We start from the raw sequence: 26535 nt of genomic DNA on the forward strand, positions 1-26535 counted from the left end.
ATCACATAGATTATATTTTTACTAGCATAGTTGTATTCTTGCCCACCGAATTAATCCAGCCTGTGTGTTTTAGATCCATGTATCAGGCATCAGAAGCGGTTTTCAAAATATACGATTATTTTTGCACTAAATGCAACAAACGCAGCTGGGCCAGCGCATTTGCAAAGTGGCTGATCGCTACTTCCTTATGCATAGGCTGTTTATCGCTTAACAATCTGTAAAGACAATATAAAAAATTCACCTAGATTCAAGACTGGTAATCTGGATGGGCTTTAAGGTACCCAGGTGAGGGTGGGTTTTAATCTGAGAATCAGAGCACCGGTTCTTCAAGACTATCTAGATACATTCTTACCTTTTTACTGCAACCAAGGTGGATATTTAGGCAAGAGGTTTCGCCTGGAACAAATACAGTGTAATGCACTTCCTTCGGGTACACTCGTAGGGGGAAAGGTTTCACTAACAAGAGTGACAGCGGGCAAAGTATGTGGCATCTCTGAAACCTTCAAGAAAAGGCAGCATTAAGTGGTACTAATCCGATTCAGGGTTCGTGGCTATAACCTCGAGGGACAAAGAAAATCATCTATGAGAAACGAACTCACAGCATTGCCATTGGTCCAAAATGTATCTATGAAACTCTCACGGAGCCTGCCCTAGTCATCAAAATAGTCTTTGCTGCATTGCAACTGATAAATTAAAACAAACACTAAAAAAACCTTTATAATAAAAAAGACATCTGATCCATTATAAAAATCACACTGTAGAACTCTTGGAAGGGTTTCTCTAGAAAGTGTATCCATGGATTACACACATGCACAGAAAACACTACAACTGGTTCTATGTAACCGTCAGGTTCACCCAAAACGACAACACTTTTCTCAGTATGTAACATCTGAGATCACTTCACAGAAGAGATGAGAGCTGGCACGCACATACCTCTGAGAGGTGTACTCAGAGAAGGCAACTGACAGATTCTGTGAGGTATAAAGGATGAACTGCCAGGAGGGCAGCGTGTACCATTTCGTGAGCTGGCACACTGAGTGATAGCTGACATTTCTGGCTGAGGCACGTGCCCTGCTGCTGCATTCTGTGCCCAATATCTGAAACAGCTTATGTGTAACAGGTCAAGGTCAAAATCTCTGTAGTAAAAATTCTGATGTTGCAAACACTGGCGTCTGCACGTCAAATTTGGTAACTTTTTAGTGGCTGAGTTGGAGACGGGCTGTTTTGACTATTGTTGGTTTAACCTCCGTACAAGATTACACTTTAACCCAAACTTTTATGTCAAGGCTTTTTGTGTATTATCTGTCTCCCTATTTCAATTTTTGGCCCGATACAGCTAGCTTTAGCTGTCAGGAAGACATTATGTAACCCTTTGTAACCAGTAAAATATAAAAAACAAAGAGGGCGAGCTCTGACTCGGCCCACTTAAGCCACTGGCTTTCGTGTTTTTCACAGTGTGCCTTACTTGGATGGGCTGTCTGTCAATGACATGTCATTTAATGCCTGGTTACACTGTTCAAGTCCCGTTTTTTACGGTGATGGGATATGAAGAAGCCAGTCATTAGACCATAGGTAATTTATGAGGTGTAACTTGCAATTGAGAGCCAGAGTGTTTTCTGATGTTTTTACTTGACTGATACAAAGAATTTAATTGTTGATTTATGCTTTTTTGCTTAGGGAGTGCATGCCCTTAGGCAGCCTTAGCCTCTCCTAAAGGCAAAGTGCTAGTCACTAATAACCTCCAAGCATTCATTCCTTTTACTATGCTGTCATGATTGGATGTTGAAGGACTTATGATTTTTTTGTTCACCAACTAAAGCAGTGCACAAGTGCAGATTTTCTGAAAGACCTTACAAAATACTATTTTCTTTCAAAAGTGTAAACTATTCAATATTTTTGCTTTTCTGTGGATGCCTTTCAATGCATGCTTTTTACGTTCCCCGCTTACAACACAAACCTCGTCTTCCGACTCCTTTTCATATAACTCTTCTTTGAGCATAAGGTTTAACTGTGCTAATAAAGTCTGTTCAGCAGATAGGGCCTACTCCCATCTTGCATATGGTCGTAGCCCAAAATATTGCTTTAAAAAAAAAAAAAAGTTAACTGGGGCATCTCACACAATGTCGCCCGACCATTATCACAGGGGTTCCCTAGCAAAGGCCAGATTTACCGGCGTTGCCAATGCTGGCTTTCTTTTAGTTTTAAAGACACGGCATTAGCACAATTCCAGTCTAGCTGCTGCTTTACTACTGCGTTAGGGAGGTATGCTTGTCAAAGCTACAAGCGCTGGGATGCCTCCGGGTAGCTATGCGCTATAAAAGAATTATTTTCATTCATTCATTCATTTTCATTATGCAGTCATGGCCTATGAGTGATTTTTACATCTTTTGGAGGCTGATTCGTCATATGTTATTTTTCACTGGTGTATCTTTGTACAGAATACTTTCATTCAGGCATTTCTAGAGATAGCTTCGGGCGGGGGCGACTAAAAATAACATTTTCAAAGCAGAGCTCCTTGCAGTGATCAATTAAAAGGAAGCAACTGTCAGTTAAATAAACATGCAATTGGTTAAGCATGGTAAAAAAATTTAAAATAACTTAAGTAGCATAACGGGTAAAACATTTAAGTCGTGTTAATGTTAAAGCAAGAACATTAAAATAAGATACGAGTGTGTGTGTTCTATTGAAAGAAAATAACTTTTCAACCTATTCCCACTCTACAACAGCTCAAAGATTTACTCCTATGAAGGGCAGGAGTAAATCAGTTTGCAGGATGCGATGGGACACCTCCAGAAATTGGTGGTAGTAAGCAGGTGGTGCTTTTCTATAGGGAAATGCTTTCCCCATTGTGGGGAAAAAAATAAACAGCTTGCCAGTGTGTGTGGCTTTGTATAAAGATTTTCTTATTGGAAAATATACATATATTTCCATATGAGAAAATGGAATTCAAATACGTTTTCCAGGAGTCTACCTGGAAACCTGAATCTGCTGTGGGTATGCCCAGACGTGGGTCCCGTGCTCATCATGCCACTGAAATCAAGCTTTCCTGGCTGATGAGGGGGTGACACCCTGAAACAGGTCTTAGGATGCTTGTTTCCAGTCAAGGGAGGACCTGGCAGTTTGGGCTGGATTGTTCCCTTTGGGCGCAGGGTCAAGACTGATTTGCATATGGCTGGATCCAAACTGGAATGGCTTGGTGAGCAAAAAACCAATGGATTTAGGCCCAGATCTCTGTACTGGGGTGAATGTATGACATTGTTATGCATTGTGGAAGAGGTGTGGCGCAGCGGCCAGGGTGCCTGACTCCGGAGTTCACGGTTCAATCCCTGGTGCCGGCGGCAGGTTAGCCCAGCACCATGTGACTCTGGGCAATACCTTGCTTAATCTTCCAGGGGGCCCACAGCGCCGGGACACCACTTCGGAGGTAGCTGTGCGCTTTACAAATACTGGTATTTCATTTCAATTGTTATTTTTGCATTTGTCACCCCGAGTGGTACGGGTATGCCCAGACGTGGGTCTTGTGCTCTCCATGCCACGGGAATCAAGCTATCCTTGCTGATGAGGGGTGAATACCCGAAATTGGTCCTAGGAGGCTTGTTTCCATCCCAGGGAGGACCTGGCCTGGCAGTTTCGGCTGGATTGTTTCCACTGGGTGCAGGGTCATTACTGATTTGCATATGGCTGGGTCCAAACTGGAATGGCATGGTGAGCAAAAGAACGATGGATTATGGCCAGGATCTCTGTACTGGGGTGAATGTATGAAATTGTTCTGCATTCTGTCCATCGATTGTTCTTTTTGCATTACTCCTATGAAGGGCGGTAGTAAATAAATTTCTAGGATGGGACACCTCCAGAAATTTGTGGTAGTAAGCAGGTGATGTTTTTCTATAAGGAAATGCTTTCTCCATTGAGGGGGAAAAAAATAAACAGCTTGCCAGTGCGTGTAGCTTTGTATACAGATTTTCCTATTGGAAAATATATTTAAATATATATTTTCATATGAGAAAATGAAATTCAAATACGTTTTCTAGGAGTCCGCAGGTCTATCCCCTACTTTTAAATAGATTTTATCAGAAATGGGTCTACATTTTAAGCAGACATGAAACTTGCATCCAAACATCCATCCTTACCTTCTTTTACTTTTCAATAGTTCACCTTTTCCTCTACCTGTTCCTGTTTGTATGATAAACGGCATTATCTGCGTGTTGTGTGAGACTCTATGCTCTTATTTTTGTAGTCAGTTTGCCTATGCTTCTATGTGCTGGTTTGTTGATAGGGACACGTGGCTCTAACTGGCACAGTCTACAATTCCTAACTCACTGTCGGGCGCCATTTCCTCACATTGTTTGCACCTCACCCTGCCAATTTATTGCTCATAATATTTATCTTCCTTCTTCCGCCTCTGTCTTGCAACCTATTGTTCTTTCGTGCTTCCTCCAAGCAAATATTTAAGATCAGCTACTAACAGCAATTCCATTTTTGGGTAGACTATGCCATTGACTGGGACCCTTTCTCTTTCCGCCACTTTGGTTCCAACCTGCCATTCTCCGGTCACATCTAATACTTTGAGGTGGCCTTAGAACAGCACATCCTGCAATACATGTACAAACATAAGACCCGTTAATCGCTGTGTGTCCACAGATGACTGTCAGCTGGACTATCTGTAGGGGTGCCCATTGGTCTCGGACATGGGTGCAGATTTGTATTTATATGTCGGTGTTTTTTTGTGACTGCTGTACAAGCATGATACACCACAATTCAAACTTGTAGGTTTGGCCAATGCTCGCTTATATCCTTGGAAGTTCAGGTGTTTTCATACACCCTTGTAACTGGACAGGAAAAACAACTTTTTCCTGCTGAATAACAGCCAATTTTAACGTGAAAACATCACATAAAAAATATTAAGGTTACCATCTTGTGTTTGTCTTTTCAAAAGTTAGATTTTTTTCTTGTGAATTTGAATGCATGTGCTATATTTAAAACAAGCACCGGCAAAGCCAATAGGTCTAGCCAATGTGAGAGCTATGGCTTTGCCAATGTCATTTAGCCATATTGTTCATCAGCATGGCTACAAGTTATTCAAAAAGTGCTATAAAAGTCGTTAAAAAAGCAATGCAGCAAGGCAAAAAAAAGTGCTTATAGCTCTTTTTACAAATAATGTTTTGCCTGGCTATACATGAGCCACGCTGTTGTACAACATGGCTGAAAGACATTGGCAAAGCCAATAGCTCTTACACAGGCAAAACCTATTGGCTTTTGCATAGCGCACATGCCGAGCTCATGCATTTGAAGGCACTGTGATATGTGCTAATGAGGGGATTAACCCATATGAGAGGGACTATCAATGCATGAGCATAGGATGTGCGCTACGCAAACAAGTATAAAGTGCATGGAAGGTTCACACATTGGAAGCTGCAGTCAGGGGCGGCTCCTCTGCTAAGGCGGAGTAGCGTCGCCCAACTGCTGTAAAGCAGTGCAAAGTAAAAATAAAATGATAATGGCTGTCCGTTATTATCATTTTATTTTTACTATTGCATTAACACTGCAGAGCAGCCCCGTTGAAAGGGCGGGGTGGAGCCGGCATACCCTGACATCGAGGCCAGAAGAGGAGTGGTGGCAGCACCTAAAGTGCGCATGAAGGTTTGGCCGGCCGTCTCGGGACGGGCAAACCGTCTTGCGCACTGTGCATGTTCTCCACAGGCTGTATTATACTGCCTTCGTGGAGAACATGCCCAGCACTACAAGCCCCTGTTTGAGCACCGAACCAGGGCGCTCAGCCCAATCACAACACTGCTTAAGGCAGCGTTGTGATTGGTTAGGGGATTCTGGGAGGCTGGATGCTTACTGATGGAGAAGACACGAAGGCTGCAACAGCGATCACGACCTCCAGGTCAGTTTTCTTTTTTCTTTATTATTTTTAATTCCCTCACCCCTCTGCTCCCTTTTCCCCTACCCACCTGTTCGCTAGTAGCCGCTACTGGCTGCAGTGTCAGGCCAGGCCTGCTGTTCGTCCAATTTTGCACACAGTGCACACGCAGCAATGGCATTTATTTACCATTTTTTTTACTTTCACAATAAGGATACCAGGTTTGCTTAACCACATCGCTGCGGCGGCTATTCCGCCGCAGCGCTAAGGGGGCGGGGGAGCCGCGCGGCGGGCTCATGCTGGTGACTGAACCGCTCAGTCACCAGCCGCGGTTGAGCTGTGCTCATGACGGAGCGGTTCCGTCATGGCCCCGCCCGCTTAATAGAACGCGCCGCGCAGGCGCGTCGGGCGGGCCATGACGGAGCCGCTCCGTCATCAGCACAGCGCCACAGCGGCTGATGACGGAGCGGTTCCGTCATCAGCACAGATAGGGTTAAAACTGTGTCAATGTTTTCTAAAAGCTGATAACCTGTGGGAAGACCGGTGTGTAATGGAATAATTGATTACATTCCCAGTTTGGTTTTCCTCATATTTCATTAAGGTGAGAGTAAACCCATTACCCATTGTCTGTCAGTGGCATGCCTAAAGAGTCTTGCATTCTTTTCTAATGCACATTTTATCCTTTGTTAGTGAAGATTTCTGAAGACCAGCGACATTACAATTGAGGGCAGAGTGCTTTAGATCTCGATGCGACACAGCATGGACAGTACCTAATTCCTTAATCCCTTTCTCCCGGCCAGCTCCCAAAGGGTAATCCAATCAAAAATGACAATGGGCTCTGAAGCCTCTGCAAACAGAAGTTACAACAACCTAACGGATTTGTGAAAAGATGGCAAAAGAGGAGGGGGGTGGAGGGGGCAGACAACTGGGATATCACTCAGAAGCGCTTTTAATGACAGTCGCAATAACCAAGAAAAAAGCTATCTGGAGGAAGCAGCCAGCAGAGAGTGAGGGAGGGGGAAGAAATATAACCTCAATCACATCGTGGCAGCGGACGGGCACTGATTAACTTAATTCTGTGCTTGGCCCCTGCTCCATAGAAAGGATCGCAAGTGATGTCTGGCATGCACTGGCCAATTAAGAAGGCTGCAAAGAAGGACACCGAAGCTAACAAATGGTAAGCAATTTTTGTAAAAAAACTGTCTCCCAAGCAAGACCGCATGATCGCCCAGGCTCAACCCTAAAAAGGGGTAAGCAAAGGGGATAATGAAAAGAGCAGGGCTCATATTTTGATAGCACCACTATCATGCGACCACGGCCAGCTAGTCCATTTCACAAAATGGGTACAAACAGTGACCGATAATGTACAAAGACATACGGTAATGAATGTGGCGCATACCTTGCATGTTGGTCTCTATCCGACGAATCAGCTCGTATGACTTGAAGCGATCCAGCAGCGTCCGAATGGCAGGAAGAGGATCCAGGATGATGGTTTCTGGGTGAGCCCCAACGTATTCCTGTGGACAGCAAGAAAAGACACTTCACATTTGTTGTGACAACAACAGGATTGCGGAAACTATGCAAGGAAAAAAAAGTAACATCTCAACGAGCTGAAGAAGAAGGTTGACGCAATATGTTTCTCAATACATCTGTAGACCTAGATTAAAAAATATGGACTGCTACTCAACCACAAGAACACTTTCTGATTAAAGACAGAACTAAGATCACCCACTCGGAACGCCAACGATTCACACTGTTATAAGCCAATCGGAGAACAATCAATTCTCGAGCCTCTGTAATGTATGTAAATGCTGTATCCGAGACGGAGACTCCCAGTGTAGTTTTAAAAATAAGATTTTCAGAAAGACCTACGAGTTTATGAGCATATGATTTTACAAATGCAGAGTAAACCTTAACCTCAGACAGTAACAGGTTATTTTTTACACATATTGCATAGACTGGGAGGTTTTTTTACCAGTCAAAGCCCTGTCGACGTTGAGGGGTCTCTAAAAAGGATATTATTAATTTGCAAATGTGTGCACCACTTAGGATGCAATAATCATAAATTACATTTGTCTAGAAACGTAATATATAAGGACACTTCCTTATCTTCTAAATGGCTGTACTGCTTAAAGTGATATTTCCATTCCTTTGATTTACCAAGCTACACACACACACACACAAACCACCAAGTCAAACTAATGAATATAACCTTACTCTCAAAAATTTCGGGACCTGAGAAAGTTGACCAAAGTGAGGGCATCAAACTCCACAAAGAAAAAAATTAGAAATTGGGTTGGAGGTTGACTGGGGTATGAGCCCTAGTCAAGCAACAACCACAATCCTAGACAGAGTAAGAAGCAGGCAAAATCTGTGCTCACCGTCTGGGAGATTGTCACAGAGCAGTCAGGCTTAACTATAGAGGCAATGTGTAAAGTATTTGTTCAACACTTCAAACAATAAAACAGTGAAAACACAATAGTTAGAAATGTGGGTCTCTAGTTGGCAATGGTGTGCACCGTTGTCCAAGTAGTGATCCTTATTCCTAGTCAGGGTAAAGGGGATACACTTCCAAAATAACCCCTGCTCACCCCCTGGGTAGCATGGCACGAGCCGACAGGCTTATCTCAGAGAAAAGCATTTCTGCACACATGCAGTAATACAGTGAAAACACTACAAATAGAAAACACCAGTTTTGAAAAATACATAATCTGTATCTAAACCAAACAAGACCAAAACGAAAAAATCCACAATGTAGTAATCAAAATGTACTTCTTAGAAAGTAAAAACAGCTCTGTCCATAGCAAACTATAGATGTGACACTTTCAACACAAAGCACCTTGGATGCGTCACAATCATTAACAAAAAACAGCCGCAGGGAAGGGGATGCATTGTTTTTTTACGTGCAGAGATGGTGATGAGTCCGTTCCTTACTCCAGGGGAGGTGATGCATCGGTTCCTGACTGCCATGCAGGGGAGGTGATGCGTCGGTACCTTACTGAAGGGGAGGTGATGTGTCGGTTTCTTACTGTGTGAGGAGGAGATGCGTTGGTTTCTTACTGCGGCCCCAGTGCCCTTGTAGACTTGGCATCCAGGTGTGATGTGTGGGGATCAGGGATGCGTTGGTTTTCAATGCAGTGGCAATGGCGCTGTATTGGTCTCTCCAGCCGTGTTCTCACGATGCATTGGTTCTTGCAGCCGCGCAGCAGGGCCAGTGTCTGAATCGGTGTGGTAATCTCGGACTTCGTAGATCGGCGCATTCGATCAAGCGTGTGGAGATTTCTCCAGCCGCGGGCAGACGCTGCGTCTGTTTCTTCAGCGGCACAATGATGATGCTTAGAAAATCTTCCCGCACAGTGGCGATGCGTCAGAAACAGGTGCGGATGCATTGCGTTATCGTAGTTGTGTGTCTTTTCCAGCTCCCAACAGCAGGAACAACCTCCAGACCCCCAACTCAGCAACAGGCACCTCTTGGCAGGTCAGAACTCACAGCAAGGAAGTTCAGGGGAGCTGTTGGTGAAGTCGTTGTGTCCCTGAGGCTTCAGAACAGGAGGCAAGCTCTACTTCAAGCCCTTGGAGATCTTCCTCAAGCAGGGGACACAGCACACAGCAAAGTCCTTGTCCTTTCCTTGGCAGAAACAGCCGCTGCAGGCAACCCCAGAGAGCTCACAGCAAAGGGGTAGTACCTTCTCCTTCAATTTCTCCAACTCTTCTAGGCAAAGGTTCCGCTTGAATTCCAGAAATGATATCAAGTTCTGGGGTTTAGGCCCCAATATTTCTACAGCATTTCACTTTGTTCTCTTGTGACAGAGAGGTTCTGTGCTCATTCAAAGCCGGTTCTGTCCTCTTTGGTCCAGCTTCCCGCAGGAGGTAGAGATAGCATTTTGTAAGGCAGACCAGGCCCATTCAGGTGAAAGGAAATCTCCTCCCCCTACTCTAAATGCAGTCCAGGTCTATTCAGCCCAGCCCTGACTCATCCAGGAAAGGCAGTACACACCTCAACCCCCTAATTGCGGTCTGCACTGAATGCACCTCCCCAGCCTCTGTCACTCCAAAACCAGACAGTCAATACACAAACCAGTTAAGGGATAAGCAAGAAGGCTAAGCAGGAAAATACCCACCTTCTGAAAGTGTTATTTTCAAACACAAAATGTAAAATGTATCCTTACTAAAAGATGCATCTTTATATTCTGAGTACAGGCATACTAAACTTTACCTTCCTATCTTGTCTCAATGGAAAGTTATATTTATAAGATGCGATAAATAAACTCCTTTTCTATCCTATGGGACTGTTAGCTAGCCTTTCCATAGTGAAAACAATATATACTTAAGTTCACTTTCAGGACATGTCACATACATCAGGACATGTCGTACCTTTCACATACACTGCCCACTGCCCACAGGGGTACGTTGGGCCTACCCTCGTGTCAGAAAAGAGAAGGTTAGGGCCTGGCAAGTGGGTGCACTTGCCAGGTCAATATGGCAGTATCAAACTGCCCACAGACACTGCTGTGGCAGATCCGAGAACCTTCTGCAAAGGAGCTTGTGTGGGTGTCACAATCAGTGCTGCAGGTCCACTAGCAGCATTTGACTTACAGGCCCTGGGCATGCACAGTGCACTGTACTGGGGACTTAGCAGTAAGTCAAACAAGCCAATCATGGAAACACAAATCCATAGTCACAATTTACAGAGGGAGCACTTGCACTTTGGTACTGATCAGCAGTGGCAAAGTGCCCAAAGCATCTAGACCAGCAAAACCGACATTCAACACAGCAAAAATACAGGAGGTAGAGGCACAAATGCAGGGAAATACCACACCAAGGATGCCAGTTCTAACCACCACCCAAAAAGATTCCACAGCAGGTAAGAAAAATAGAACTTAATTTAATAAATAAAACAAGACCAAAACGATAAAAATCCAAAAAGTAGAACTTAAGATAACAATTTCTATAGAATAAGCTGTGAAATAGCGCTTATTTGGGGTATTTGATCCTGTCATACCAGGACAAAGTCAAAAGTTCAGGTCGACCGCGATGAAGCGCGGGCCGGACACAGTGACCAGTCGGGCCCACTGAATCAAAGTTCCTTGATCTGGGCTGCGTAGTCGTTAACGCAGGTGCAGGGTGCAGTCAAAGCGATGATTCTGTGTCTAGCAATACAGTGGAGGAGAGGAGTCGATTTTCTCTACGCAACATCAGTGATGCGCCAGTTCCGAGTAGGACGTTTTGGTTCTGAAAGCGATGTGCTGGTACTGCTCCTGCTGCAGAGGATGCATTGATTTTCTCTATGCAACGGCATAGATTGCTGGTCCTGAGTGTAATGCAGTGGTTGTGAATGAGATTTGCTGGTTCTGATCCACTCAAGGGCATTTATGTGCCAATTCTTGAGAGGATGCATGGGTTTTGTTGAAGCAAGCACCTTAGGCCTCACTTTCAAGGTTCCAGGACTGGGGTGGCACCACTTGGCAGGGCAGACTCACAGATGGCAGAGTACAGGAGGCAGCAGTAGTAGGGTTTGAGGTCTTATGTTCCCGAGACTACAGATCAGGAGGCAAGCCAGCAATCCCTTAGACTTACTCTGGGTTCAAGTGATGCAGGTCCAGTCCTTCTAACCCAGGCAGAGGAAGAACCGGCAGCAGGGTAGCACAACAAAGCAGCAATCCAGTAAACCAGCAGAGTGGTAGTCCTTTCAGCAGCACAGCAGTTCTTCCTGGCACAGTAGTCACAGGTCCAGAAGTGTACTGAAGTCATGGGGTCAAAGGTCCAGTACTTATATCCAGTGTTGCCTTTGAAGGGGGGGGCTGCAAAGAAGGGCTCTAAAGTGCACATTGGTCTCCCCCTTCCTGCCCTAGCTCCAGACTCACTACAGGGGGGTATGTAACCCTATGTATGTGTGGGGGACAGGACACGCCTACTGAGGTGCAAGTGTGAGGCTGTGCCCAGCTTCTTCCTCCCATCCAGCCAGGATGACACATCAAGGCCCTTCCAGTCACACCTAAACTCCTTTTGTGTTTAGGTGTCTAGGGAGAATGCACAAAGCCCAGCTGTGACCCACTCCAGACTGATCAGAGAGGCAGTAGGCGCCAAATGGCTATAGTAAGACAATGCCAACTCTCAAAGTGGCATTCTCCGAATTGTAAATTAAAATCTGACTTCACTATGAGTCAGGATTTTAAATTAGGATTCCAGAGACACCAGACTTGGGGGTCTGAACTCTACCCAATTGGAAATTACACTTCTAAAATGTAATAAGGTTATCCCAGTATTATCCTATGAGAGAAACCGACCTTGCAGTAGTGAAAAACGACTTTGGGAGTTGTGCACTGCCAGAACGTGCAAAACTTAAATGCATATGTTCAGCCTTTTAAATACACCTCCCTTCTGGGTTGTTCAGGGCCTACCTGAGGGATGACTTGTATGCATAAAAATGGAAGGTTTGGGCCTGGCAAAAGGTTTATTTTGCCTGGTCAACATCAGTGTAAACTGCACAAACAGGCCCTGCAATGACAGGCCTGAGACATAGTTAAAGGGCTACTTAAGTGGGTGGCACAATCAGTGCTGCAGGCCCACGAGTTGCATTTAATTTACAGGCCCAGGAAGAAAATTAAATATGCCAATTTGGGGATGATGTTACCATGTTTAGGGGAAAGAGCACAAGCACTTTAGCATTAGTAAAGTGCTCAGAGTCCGAAGCCAGCAAAAACGAGGTCAGAAAAGTGGAAGAGGTAGGCAAAATGTTGGGGGGAAATAAAACACCCTAAGGCTGTCAGATCGAGCTGAAACCAATTCCATGAAGACACTTCAAAGTATAATCTACATACATTTTTAGTGCAAGCTCAAAAGCTGTCAGCAAAGGGTCTCCTTCTGGCCCAGACAGTCCCAAAACACAAAATGTGGCCGCGTACCCAAAACTCAGAGTAAATTAAAAAAAAAGACTGACAAAGAAATCAATTAGGCCAAGGATTCACCAATCTGGCCTGAGGTGCATAAGTCTTATAATGTAACTTTCCAAACCACTGTACCCTTTCTGCATTTGGAGGTGTCAAAACTATTTATTTGCAAACGTCTAATATGACCGATTACCAATCCATCATCAACCTATTAATTAGGCCAGCTCTCTGATTTTGTGCTGCACAAATATCACATAACGGAATTTCTTTCCTCCTGCGTACAGACTGTTACAGTAGTCCAGGCGAGACGAGATTAAGGCCACTGCAACTGTTTTACGAGCAGTGGCTAGAAGATGATCGAAAATAATTTTGAGGGTTTTTATCCTATGGAAGCAGACGCTGGCAACCGAGAGCGCTTTATGGTGGAAAGACCACAGTGAAGTGTTGAATATGATCCCAAGGTTCTTAACAGTATCCACTGTGTTAGGAACGATAAACATTTACAGAAATCAAAATATTTTCCAGCCGTGTGCCCATGTATAAACCAATGGTGGCTAACCTGTCCACGTTCATGTAGCAAAATGACTTATGACTAATACAACAGAGGTATTTCATAATAGTTACTACCTACTATTGTTACAGTAAATGAGCAACTTACAGGTGCTTTTATCACAAACAAATCTACTCCACCTACAGATTCTCCAGTAACTTCAGTCAGTCCTGCCACTGCAACAGGGTCAGTGATCAAACTACTTTATGTATAACCATAAAACATTTAACAGCAAGCCATAAAGGAGGAAATAAAGAAAAAGGAGTGAGAGATCAGGGTAGTTTAAGGTAAAAGAAAGCAATCCATGCCTGCCACAATAAATCCAGTTTGGTAATGCTGAATAGGTCTGTGTTAGTATAGTACCACTGCATGCTGGGCCCGTCCGTATTATTTACGACATTTATTCCACATCATCACTTTCCAGGAGCACACTACAGCCCAGAGGCAGACTAAATTAATTAGAGTTGGGGGCATCTATGGGACCATCCGGAGTTATTGCCACTTGAATTGTGTTCCAAGCTGTCGAGATTGGGTACTTACGCAGCCCAAGCGTGTCCTCCCTCATCAATGAGGCAGCTTCAGCCTTCGCTCAGGTCAGCATGGATTATATCCAGGCTTTGTGCGGTGGGGCTCTTTGGCCTTGCATCTTCGTGTGACAAGCCTTTTGGCAACCGATAGGCCCAAATCCAAGAAACTACACAAACTTAAGGAACTTATAAGGATGACTTGTTCTAGTGGTCAATCTAGAACCAGGAGACCTGCTTTCTAAATGACAATCTCTGGCAAATTATTTGTATTTCCTTATCCCTCAGTATCCTTATACACCAACCTTGGAGCTTTTTAAAGCTGTGTGAACCCCAGAATTAAACGCTACATAAAAAGTGGACTTTTGCATTTATAGGCATCTTACACTGCTTCTCTTTCCTCTGGGATCAGAAAATAAATGCCAGTGCCCGCACTGCCGTGCTATAAATGCGTTTGATTTGTTATTTGTAGACACAAACCTTTCGACACGGTTTACAATGAAGCAGCTCCTTCCAGAACTCCACCGAGAACATCACACGCAGTTATAATTAACGAGCCCCACACTGTAACCCTATTCTTTATAGTGTGTTTGATACAAATATTTATACAGAAACAAAACTACGCCATTCATCATGCCCATTTAGTACCCGAGAACCCACAAAAGCGGAGCATTTTCTTAACACCCAGTTTTGCTGCAAAAGGCACAGTCCTGTCGGGCTTACGGTCGGACTCATTCTGCTTTTACTCTGCTCTTATACATTTTTGGATGGAAGTCCTTCAATTTAAGGACTTAATTTTCGGAAAGAGCCCCTGAACGTGACAGTAGAGCATTATATTCCGGAAACACGGTGCTTTCCACTTACTGATGCACGGTGCTTTCCACTTACTGAGTATCTGCCTGCGCGCCGGAAAAAAATCACTGAGTTCCATTACTTAGCACAGATAAATAACGCACAGCACAAATTTATTTTACTACGCTTCAGATTAAACATGATCCCATTACTCCTGGGATATCCACAAAAAAAGTATAGGCTAGCAGATCACGATCGCTGCCCCTGTAACAAACTCAGGGCGCAGACAGATCTGCATATCCTACTATTTTGTCAAAAATATTCAGAGGAAAGGAAATTGTTTGTACTGCCAATTCTGAGGCATCATCATTTTAGGCAATGTCTGGTCGCAATGTATTTCCTAAAAGCCCTACATGACACATTCATCGGTTTCTGTGCCTCCTCATATTTATCGGCCTGCCTCAGGAAGAGGAAAAGGGTGGGCATAGTTTCTAGCAGCACCCTGTAATCATTCTGTGAACTGTTCTTTTTACATAACTTATTTTAAAGGTTTTAATTGGACCACAGCAACATGTATTTGTTTAATCATGTTTTAACATATGTATATATGGACATTTATTGATTTGAAAATGTTTTATATGTATTCTTGTGCTTTTATGGTCTATTTACAATGATTGAATAAAGCTGCGTGAAATTGAAAAATGGAAGGAGTTAATTTTCGGAAAGAGTCCCTGAACAGGACCCTAGAGCATTATATTCCGAAAACACAGTGCTTTCCACTTACTGATGCTGGGGACAGAGTATCTGCCTGTGCGCCGAAAAAAATGTGTTTTAACTGGATCTGCGCAATTGCTTTTCTTTCATCTAACTAGAAGATTATATACTTTAGGCACAAAGCTACATCAACATATGTAGACGTTGGTTTTATTTTGATGATTTACAAGATTATTATTCTTTTCCTTATTGAGTGTCTTCATGCTGGTGAGGGAGTGTGCCATGTTTATATAGTCTTGAGCTCTTCGCACTGCTCGTGTCTGTGTTGTCTATCCTGAGGAGTGGCTTAGATTTGGGGATGAACGAGTAATTTTCATATCCCCCTCTTATTTATTTTTTTAAGATAGACACACTTAAGTTCTGTTCCTCAAACTACACCGCATACCAAACCAACTACCTTCTAATAAAGAATGTAAGTTACTTTAGATAGGATACGACTTTGATTCATTATTTCATAGGAAAACACTCCCATCTTACCCTGAACATTTATAAATTGGGGTACAAGGGTCTAAACCCTATTGAATTGAACACCCATCTAATATTTAGGCTATTTGAATCGTCAGGAAGAGGACTTTACACCCTATATTTGTGCTTACACTTAAGTCCCATGAATACATATTTTTCTTTGCATGTTATGAGAACATAATGTTCATTATTCTATGCTTAGCAATTGAAGTGTTCAGTTTTCAGTACGCTATTTTACTATGCTGCAATACAAGTTTTAGAAAAAGCAAGAAGAAAAGAAAACAAACAAGCATTGGAAATGCAATAGGTCTCGCAATAGAAAAGTTGTAGCTATTGGTTTTGTAATTGACAAATTTCTTTTAATGTGTGGGTCTTGAAACTTGCAAAAGTAATAGCTTTGTCATTTATAATGGCAATACTTTATACTTTTTCAAATGTGACACCTATAGCATTTGTAATGTCAACGATACATACAATCCAGACCCTACTGCCTTTGACAGCGCTCGTGCTTTGCAGAGAGGTACAATGGCAGGCAGGGTGGGTGTCTGTAAAGGTGGAGCAGCCAAGGAACTGAGTTAAGGAGCCGCTGTGCTAAGAGAGAAGAGCTGTGTGACAACAGTCAAAGCAGCAGGGGACGAGCTGCATTTTTGCCACCCACGAAAAACAAGCTTTCGGCATTGTGGGGGGCTAATTGGGGAGAGTGGGGAAAGGGCCTGAGGTTTCAGTGTGGGGGGTGGGGGGGGGGGGGGGGGCTGAGACCAGCTGACTCAGCCTGTCCCTTGGTGTGCATTCAGAAGAATGTAGCCCAGAACTCAGCTGGTAACAGGCTTACATTAGCGCTCAAAAATAATAAATCTTGCCACCATGAAGCTTCAAATGAGTCCAACAATGGAAGCAATACTGCATCTCCCAGGTAGACTTTAGATTTACTGATTAACCAATTGCACATATGTACATGTCTTTCAAGTAGCAGGCACTGACGAGAAGGCGTGTTGTCCTTTAGCCAGCGAACTGCTTCTTGCCTACAGAAGCGTCCCGTGACCAGAGGAGTAACAAGAGAATGAATGGCAGAGGTAGGCAGGCGTTAGGGTATGGCCAGGGTTAGTCAGTGCTGGGGCTAAAGCAAATCAGAAGGGGGTCAGAAAAGCGTTCAAGCAGTGGTTAGGTTGAGCACTGGGCTAAAAAAAAAACGATGCTTGTTGTGGAGATTGCCGCTGTGGGGAAGTCACTTTGGGTGTATTTGAAAGTCCCCTGAATTTTCTGTGATGTTTTCCGATTACAGATTCTCTCTTGCAGACTTGTCTTAAGTTCAGCGCATGACAGATTCTTGATCACCAGAAGGCACCTGAAACTCTGCATTCTTAATTAACAGGAACACATTTACAAAATAAGGGCTCGACGCATGACGTTTTGCTCGCACTACATGAAGCACGTGTTTCTGGTTACCGAATGTAGAGGTCATCTCTTCCTCGACCTCGCAAGGATGAAAGTCTGCGCTGGAGCAGGAGGCCCTGGTGGCAAATAGACTCCTGCAGTTGATGCTTCAGGCCAGGGCACGTCCTGCATTACAGGGCCCTGGCAGTGTTCAAACTGGATGGTTTCATGGCTCTTTTCGCCATCCCTGGACGGGGAGGCTGCTGTGAAAGACGCTGAGGCAGTAACCTGAACATTCCTGGAGGACGTCCAAGGAAGGAAGGGAGCGGGAAGAGATAAAGGAGGGGTGGAGTGAGCCTGGAGAGGGCGGAAGGGGAGAGAGCCAAGGCAGGGGGCGGAGAGGCGGAAGGGGAGGCAGACATAAGGGCGGGACGCGAGAGAGCCAAGGCTGCGGATGTAAAGGGTGAATAAGTGAGCGCTACGAATGAAGGAAGGAAGGAGTGGAGTGGACTGAGAGTTGGAGACAGCAGCGAGAGGCCAGTGCAGACGGGGCCATTAAACAGGAGGGATAATGATAGTGAAGGGAGGCCGTGAAAGGATGCGAGACGGTGAGGGGGCAGTGCAGGGAGGAAAGAGCCGTTAATGGGTCAGAGGGGGACCCGTGAGGGAGGTAGTCACCCACAAGAGGAGGGAGAGAGAAGAGAAACGAACATAAGTGAGAGGGAGAGCAGCAAAGAGGTAGTGGAGAAACGGGGAGTGAACTGGTTGTAAAAAGAATAGAGTGAGGAGACGGGCGTTGAAGTTGGGCGGTTGTGAAGAGAAGTGTCTGGAAAGAATGTTAGTGGAATGGAGAAATGGATTTAACAAGACGGAGGGAAGAGAGGGGAGGGGGGAGGGGGGAGGAGAAATGCGACACGGCGGGAAGGGGCAGGCAGGATGACTCAGGGGAGGGGGCGGAGCAGGGCAGAGCGGCATGTGGGTGTGAAGAACCGGGCCTTTGAAGTGAAGCTGAGCTTCACTTCAAAGGTGTCGGAGGAATGCGGGCGGCTGTGCACGCGCTTTTAAGCTCAATGCACATGCGCATTGAGCTTAAAAGTCACGGGCACTGCAAGGAATCGCCACGATTCCTTGCAAGTTAGATAAAGTGTAGATGAGCCCCTATAGTCTCGCTTGCTCGATGCGCATGCGCATCGACAGGCGAGACCTAAAAAGGAAGCAAAACCAAATGAAAGGGACCTTTTAGGCATGGTTAAGACAAGAAGTAGTAGTAAAATACTTTACTGTATTAATCATTTGATTACAATAAAAAGACAAGCATTAAAAGAAGAATTAACAATAATTTAAAATTTCAATAATGAACAGTTATTGTAAAGGTCAATACACACTTCATGATGCAAAAGATTGTATATATTCCCACAATGGGTTCTGTTCATTGTCCATCCATCTACCACTATATCACTGTGTTCTTTATTTCGGATTATTTTTTTCCCCTAGTTAAAGTGCTAATGTTCTGATTTGGTCAAATATATGCGTCTGCTTTAACATAAAAGATTCTATATGTACGTTTCCCTGAATAAATACAATTTGTAATCGTTTTTCTTAAATAGTTTACATATAATATTTCATCATTTGCCAATATTAAAAGCTTATTCAGTCCAGTCTATGATTTTAATATATACTTAAGTGCTAATGTGCCAAATGTGCATATTCGTTCACCCTTTTATCTTTGTATTGTGATTTTCTTTTAATCTCATTTTATAACTTTCACCAATATTTTAAGGTGCTAAACCTTCAGGAACTTAAGATATATATTTTCTTAAGATTATGCAATTTTTTAATTTTCCATTCTTTAACATTAAAAATCTGCATTACTTCCCATTATATCGGCCACCTACGCTGTTCGGGCTTTATATGCATGGTCTAAAAACCCTATTATCATCAATATTGCACTATCCTCTGAGCCTAAAACAGTATCGAACGGCCTCACCAGTTCTTATTTTAGCTTTTCTAAACCAGGAACTCAAGTATGTCCTTAATGGGCAACAGCTTATACAGATACATAATAAAAGTACAAGTGATTCATCAGTAGTTGCACAGAGGAGACATGTTGGTCTACCTTTAAGTGCCTGGTTCCATTTCCCTTCAAATTCCCAAACCGGTACATAAAATAGTCTAAATCTTAAAAATCTCACTTTTATATAACTAGGTAGGTTCCCTCCTAAATATTCTTGACTCTGTACAGTGCATGTATTGATTACTAAGTCAGTATGATTGTATGTTCCTGCTTGCTGAAGGTCTGAGTTCCACTGCTTACTACTGAGCGAATTGCGTATTAGATTTTTTCGCACAGATCTGGTCATTTGCCCCATCTAATGTATATCGGGCAGATCATAAGATCCAAATCCCATCAATGTACTATATAGTTTTACGTCTCTATATTTGGATCTCCCCAACTCTTCATATATTAGATGTTTTAATGAAAATGCATCAGCCATGCCACAATCAATAATATAATTCACATAGCTTCTGTTAAGACTAAGGGTAAAAACCCCAGGGCACCCTACTGAGGTCAGGTTAATAGTGCTTCATCACCGAAGTAAACTACGCATTAAATGTCCACGTTCAACCGTCACTACCCAATGTACAGCGCAAGAGGAGATAAGTCTCCATTGTTATGGAAAAGAATGTCTTCTTGTAAACATAAGCTGGGAACAGGCAAAACGAAGAGTGCTTGAACGGCTCCATTCCTCTCAAATCGGTGAGCAGGAATTCCAAATTTAAGTTAACATTAGTTAAGTAGTTACAATGGGCACATGGTAGCCCAATCCGCTGGAATTTCAGTGGTAGTTGTATAGTACAAAGTACTGCTTGCGACAGGTACTGGAGCATTGTGTAGGGTCCAAGTGAAAGATACAGTCAGCGAGTGATTGGAGAGGCACCTGGGCTCTGCGAGTGAAGTGGGATGTTACTAGGCTGTGATGCAGGGTTCTTTACAGAGATGTGTCTTCAGCTCTTTCCTAAATTATCGAAGGGTTGGGAAAGTCCTGATGGATACAGGGATGTTCCAGACCCCTGATGCATTGTGCATTGACAGATTGTCTGTTGTCTTATATTGAGGTCTCCCATGTAGACATATTTAACTATCAGTTATTAAAGGCCTAATGTCACCAATAGTTTAAAATATATGCATATGGTGGGCACTGGGTCGAGACGTGTTTTCTTGCTCTTTGCTCATCTGCTGCTTTCCCTCTCAAATTGCCCTTGCTCTCCAGGTTGATCCGTCCCTATTTTTTTCTTGTTTAAAAAAACCAAAAGACCATGCTCTCGCCTCTCTTAGCCACTGTTTCCACACACATTTTATTTGTTTTGCATTTACCACTCCAAGATAGACGTACTCCATCTTGGAACAGTAAATAAAAACAGGAAAAATCTCCATGCAGTGTGTATGCGTACATGTAAAAGATGCATGTGTGCATATAAATCATAAAGCTGGACAGCCGCAGCAAAATAGTGCTTGCAAATGTACACACCATCTCACTTATTGCTGCCTTTTTGTGTTGATGTGGTTCAGCATCACAAATTAAGTATTTTTTACTTTTCTACCCTTGCTGATGTGGCTAAGCATTGACAAAAAGTAAATTAACATTAAGACAATAGGTAAGCATTTCTCTTAAAAGTCAGTCTTCGGCAATGCTGGTTCATTTTTTTTCTCCAGGCTGATACCATCCTGGTTTGAGTGTGTGCCAGCAAAGTGATGAGCTTGTCAGCCAGATAGGCAGAGGTGCCAGGAGTGACCGCTTGGCAGCTGGCGCAGACGCTTTTGAAGAGGGTGTGTCCTTGCAAGGAGAGCCCGTGGAGTTCTGTATGAATGCAATTACCATATACATGCATGCAATCACATTGAATGAACTGTAACAATACTCTCGCATTTTCTCACATTACAGTGCCTATGGAGATGACACACCAGGAATTAAATACCAGGAAAGGCTAAAGAACCATCCTGCCTAGTGAGCTAAAAAAGCTTGCACAGCTGTTAATAACAAAGCACAAAAGAGGCACACGCATACAGGGCTTTTATAGGTGCCACAGAGTTTAATCTATGCAAGATTCACTTAGATAAACTCTCTGAATTATAGAAGATCAACAACCGGAGGTGAATATGGTTCCTTCAAATAATTCAGAGTACCGAGCAGATGTAACACAGTGACGCCTTTGCATGATAAAGTGGAAATGACCAAGTAAAAATAACCCTTTGGTCCGCCACCTGGGAATATAGGGCAGTAAGGAAAAGAAAGCATCACAAATGATGGCTTTCAAACATATACTCTATGCCACACACTGATGAAGGCACACGCTCCACTAAGCACAAAAGGGCCATCAATCTCCAATTTTGCCTTTGAGAAATAAGACTCTTAAAATCACAGCCCTGACTGTGGAATAACACTGCACCCCAGTCACTGACAGAACATTCATCATCATATTCTTGGACCAAAACGCTTCATCAAGAGCTTGTTTGATGCTCTCAACCATCATGGGTGGGACTTAACTCAAAACAGGTATCCGGAGTTGAAATAAAAAGTTCTCTGTACCCAGTCCTGCATTACTAACAACTCAAACAATACGCATTCCAGAATGCTCCTTTGTTTGAGGAGGTCTACTTGTGTTTTGAGACTGTTGGTGTTATGTCGGATAACCTGATAAAATAGAGATAAGGGCCTACGCAGGAATGGGGGCAGTCTAAAACCTCAAGCATGTGTGAGGCGATGTGTCCCTAAATCCCACCAAAACACCAAGGTGGAATAAATAGCATTTCCAAGAGAATACATTCTTTGAAGTCCCTGGTAAAATATAAACCATAAATGTTTATTAATAATTCAAGGTGCAATACAGAAGACAAAAATGTAAGTTAGTCAAAATGGATATTAAATTAAAATTGGGAATTTAGCTTAAGGCTCAGTCAAAAGCAGAAAGTGAAGAGACATGAAGTCTAGATGAAAAAATATTCTAAATTCAAATTATGAGACAAGCCAACAAGAGTTCAGTCTCCAACGTCGGGGATTCGGAAAAGCGGCTGTCCTTCAAAATGCATAATTTTTATAGGTAAAACTAAAATAAAAGTCAATGGAAATTACACAGTCAGCATGGGGTGAGCAAATTTATAATTCTGTACAGGGATTTGTTAGTATAATTCTACAACGCCACCCAATACCACCAATATTTCACTAGCCCCTAACTGAATATTAATGTGCCCTATTCTAACCTCATTTCATCAGAGGTGGTAGTATAAATCTTGTTACACAGACAATGGAAGACTTACAAATAGCGATATAGGCAGGCAGGATTTTGAGCAGAGACCACGACTTAAACCTGGTTTCCCAGTTCCAAAATTGGTAGCTCTAGCTGCTGAAGACCACATCCCCCCCAAGGCTCGAGTCTCTTCGACAGGAGCTCAGGTTTGTTGTGCTTTTCAGGGTCGGATATAGGATTTCCTGGGTCTTCCCTGTACTCTGCATCTTACACAGTTAGCAGTCATCGCCAACTCATATGGGTCCTGGTTACACTCATTCCTTCACTCGTTTAGACATCAATGCCCTTACTTGAAAACACTTTACAGCTCAAGGATCTCTGTCGGAGCATGTGATCACACTACACAGGTAGTGTTGATCTTGCTTCCCCTCAGATTTTTACCTTTTTTCACTAAGCTGGCTTGTCTGGGACCTCCTCACCCCTTTACCTAACAAGATTCCTTTTATGCCATTTGTTACAATTTAGTCCCCTCAAGTGACCATCTTCAGTGGTGCTATGCGGCAGCTACCTGCGGACCAGCATAGAGGTCTTCTAGAACAGAATCTCCTGGGTGCCTTCACTAACAGCAACTCGCTGTCCTTTCCTTTCACTCACGAAGAAACAAAACACAGGGCCCAAGCTATCCACCTCTCATACACCAAACTATAGTGGATATACCTACAGCATGTCATGGATGCCTTATGCTGTACCTGCATATGCTACACATGTACCTCCTCCCTCTAGGAGGCAATGTCATCTTAAACTCTAGCCAGCACTTAGTCAAAAGACATCTGAATCTCCCTCACACTGACCTCGCCCATTTACTCCTAAATGGCAGAATACTTATTCTCTACTATTACGCTTGTCAAACTTTGTCACACCAATACTCGAAGTGGGTTACACCTCAATTTTATGGCTTTAGTAGTGCACTACTTACATAGAACATGTTGAAAAGTTGTCCACTAATGTGATCATGATGTTATCATGATGTCACTGTGATGTTATCGTTGATAGTATACCTGGGGGTATCCCAAGTAGAGAAAGTAACCAAGGACGCTGGAAAATGGTTATTGGTACTGAACAGAAATAAGCTGTGAAAACATTCTTGTATACTCCCATTGCCCCTAACAGCTCACACTAACCCAGTGCTTAATTTGTTAAAATAAAAAAATAAGCCCCAGGGCCCAAAGTATTTCACAAGCAGCTAGTGCAGTTTGCACCACCCACTGACGTGGCCAAATGCCAGTGCCACTATTAGGTACTAACCATCGCACTCAAACCGTTGTGTTGATTTTGATTACTCTTTCATACAAAGCCGTAAAGTAGCCTAGACAAGGTATTATTATATCAACATAAATGTATACTGAGTTTTTAAACATGATTTGTATGTTATCTGCACAAAACTCAAAAGGCAGAGCCACCATGTGGCTGACTGACAGAAATAGGTGCAGGTGCCAAGAAATAAGTGCCTGCGCTGACTACCATTAAACACCAGCACATATTAAGCACTGCATAGTTAAGGGTCACCAACCATATTGACCTTAAAATGTCTTGCATATGGAATCTCAAAAAGACTGCTCCATTGATTCCTTTAAAATCTGGTGGTTTTATATATTTTATGTTTTTTAATTTCATGGTGGGGAAGGAGAGCTTATTTTTGCAAACTACAATGTTCAGTGGTTGGTCGTTTTCACTGATATTGTTTGGAGTTAACCTTCTCTAGCATTACATTACTTACAAAGATTGTCAACTCCATCACAAGGACAATTCCTAACCAACGTGAAAAGTGTTTGTCAGTCAGTCAGTCAGTCAAAATACTCTTTATTCGATTTTTGTTAAAATCATAAAAGACATAAAGCAAACACAAATACAATTTTTTTAAAAAACATCACTCGATCTCTTTACAAAAAAGTTTTCTGCTTAGTGATTACATTTCATCAGATTATTACTCGAAAGAACAAATCTATTTACAAATATTAAACATTTTCCTTTAAGAACAAATTTGAGTTAAAACAGGTCTATCTGGGGTAGTCTTTTTTTCCTAGATCTAAATGCAGCGGTTAAATAGCAAGCAACACTAAACATAGTATAGGTATCTGCTAACATTTGGAGGAAGATTAAGGCTGGCCTTATTTGAATAAAGCCCGCCGCTTTCAAAACAGGGAATAAATATTTTTTCCTTTCGCTGCTATAAAAGTCACAGAAAAATATAAAATGAAGGGTGTCTTGAACTGAAAATTGATCACATCCGCATGGCGGACCATTATCAGGTTTTGACCACACCGGAAAATTTCCTAGAGAGTAATGGATTAAGTTCATCCTGAATTTAGTTAATAGGAGTCTATGAAGAGGATTAGTCACGATTTTTAAATAGGGTTCCATGGTGGGCGAAGTCGTTAAAACAATATGTGCCCTCACCGTGGGTTTCCTCAATTCCAATTCTTCTCTATCCATACGAACCCTCTCCAGAAACATCTGCTTAATCAATCTGACATCCTCCCTCCTGATGCTGGATGGGTCATTAAAAAGTTCCGGTCTCCCCAGCATTAGTAATGTGGATTTAATATATTTTAGCCAGGGAATTCTCATGGCGTTATCCCTTGCAATGACGTCCTTAAGAATGGCATGGTTTAACGTCAGCTCGGGGTTCAACCATGTTTTGGCCCAGAAAAGGAGGGGGGCTAATTTTAGTTTATCAGAGATATATGGTAAACCTATTTCCTCATGGATAGAGAAAGTGGGTGTGGAATCAGGGACAGATAAAATGTTCCTAATGATACCATTTTCTACCCTCTGTATTTTTGCCATCTCTGCATAACCCCAAATCTCAGATCCATACATAGCGATTGGAACGCACTTACTGTTGTATATTTTAATCACCGCCTCCATTGGTTTGGCTCCCAGTCTTTTTGTAAAGGCCAGCAGAGCTGATGAGGATCGTGCTAAACTAAGACTTTTTGCTTTGATCTGGGGGGCCCAGGACCCTCTATGGTCAAAAAGGACTCCCAGGTAAGGAAAGACTGGAACCCTAGAGAGAATCTCCCCTTTGCAAATAAAAGTTTTTTTCTGCGACATATTTACTTTACGACCAATAATCATAGTTTGGGACTTGGAGACGTTGATTTTCAAGTCTAGATTCTCCATAAAGGAACCAAAGCGGTCCAGAAGAATCTGTAGGCTAATCCCTGTTCGTGCTATCAGGACGGCATCGTCCGCGTATAGGAGGGCTGGAATCTGAGCTCCTCCTACACGGGGAACATCAGCCAATCCTGTTTCTAGGTGTTTCCCCAGGCCATTTATATAAATAGTAAAAAGAAGGGGGGCCAGGATGCAACCCTGGCGCACCCCTTTTTCAGATTTAAAACTTTCCGTGCACCTTCCATCCCTGGTGACTCTTATTTTTGCCTTGAGATCTTGGTGTAACCTTGCCATAAATGCCACCAACGACTCCTCTATACCTAGCTCTAGTAGAATAGTCCATAACTTACTCCTATTCACCAGGTCGAAGGCCGAGGAGAGGTCCATAAAGGCCAAGTAAACTGACCCCTCCCCGACCACCGTATACCTGGAGACTAGAAGGTGGAGATTGGAACATTGTTCCAATGTCCCCCTATTCTCACGAAAGCCGTATTGAATATTCGAGAGTCCCCCATTCAGTTCTAAATTTTCCCTTAGTTGGACCAAAAGGACTCTACCTAAGATTTTAAAAGTAGAGTCGATAAGGGAAATTGGGCGATAGCACCCGGGGTCCTCCCGATTTCCCTTCTTAAAGATGGGAACTATTATGGATGTTGCCCATGTTTGAGATAAAGATCCTTCGGCTGCTGCTCTAAACACTCTGGTCAGTACTTTACTCCAAAGTACTGGGCAATATTTAAAAAAGTCTGCCGGGACACCATCAGGGCCTGGTGCCTTGTTTTTTGTGGTATCCATAATGGCTTTTAGGACTTGCTCTTCCGTAAATACCACTGTGGCTGCACAGTGAGCCACCTCAGTAGTAATTGGGCAGACTAA

The 26535-nt window shown here is 43.1% G+C and overlaps 1 protein-coding gene across 3 annotated transcripts in view; it reads right to left on the reverse strand.

Moving 5' to 3' along the window:
* The window catches only part of ITPK1 (inositol-tetrakisphosphate 1-kinase), a 603720-nt gene that overhangs the window by 139818 nt on the left and 437367 nt on the right, over positions 1-26535 (reverse strand). For all 3 annotated transcript variants that reach the window (XM_078660084.1, XM_078660082.1, XM_078660083.1), the window contains one exon: positions 7266-7383. In XM_078660084.1, coding sequence (XP_078516210.1) covers positions 7266-7383 — 118 coding nt within the window. The remainder of the gene's footprint in view (positions 1-7265; positions 7384-26535) is intronic.

Source organism: Lissotriton helveticus, chromosome 9 (assembly GCF_964261635.1).
Source record: "Lissotriton helveticus chromosome 9, aLisHel1.1, whole genome shotgun sequence".
NCBI lineage: Eukaryota > Metazoa > Chordata > Amphibia > Caudata > Salamandridae > Lissotriton > Lissotriton helveticus.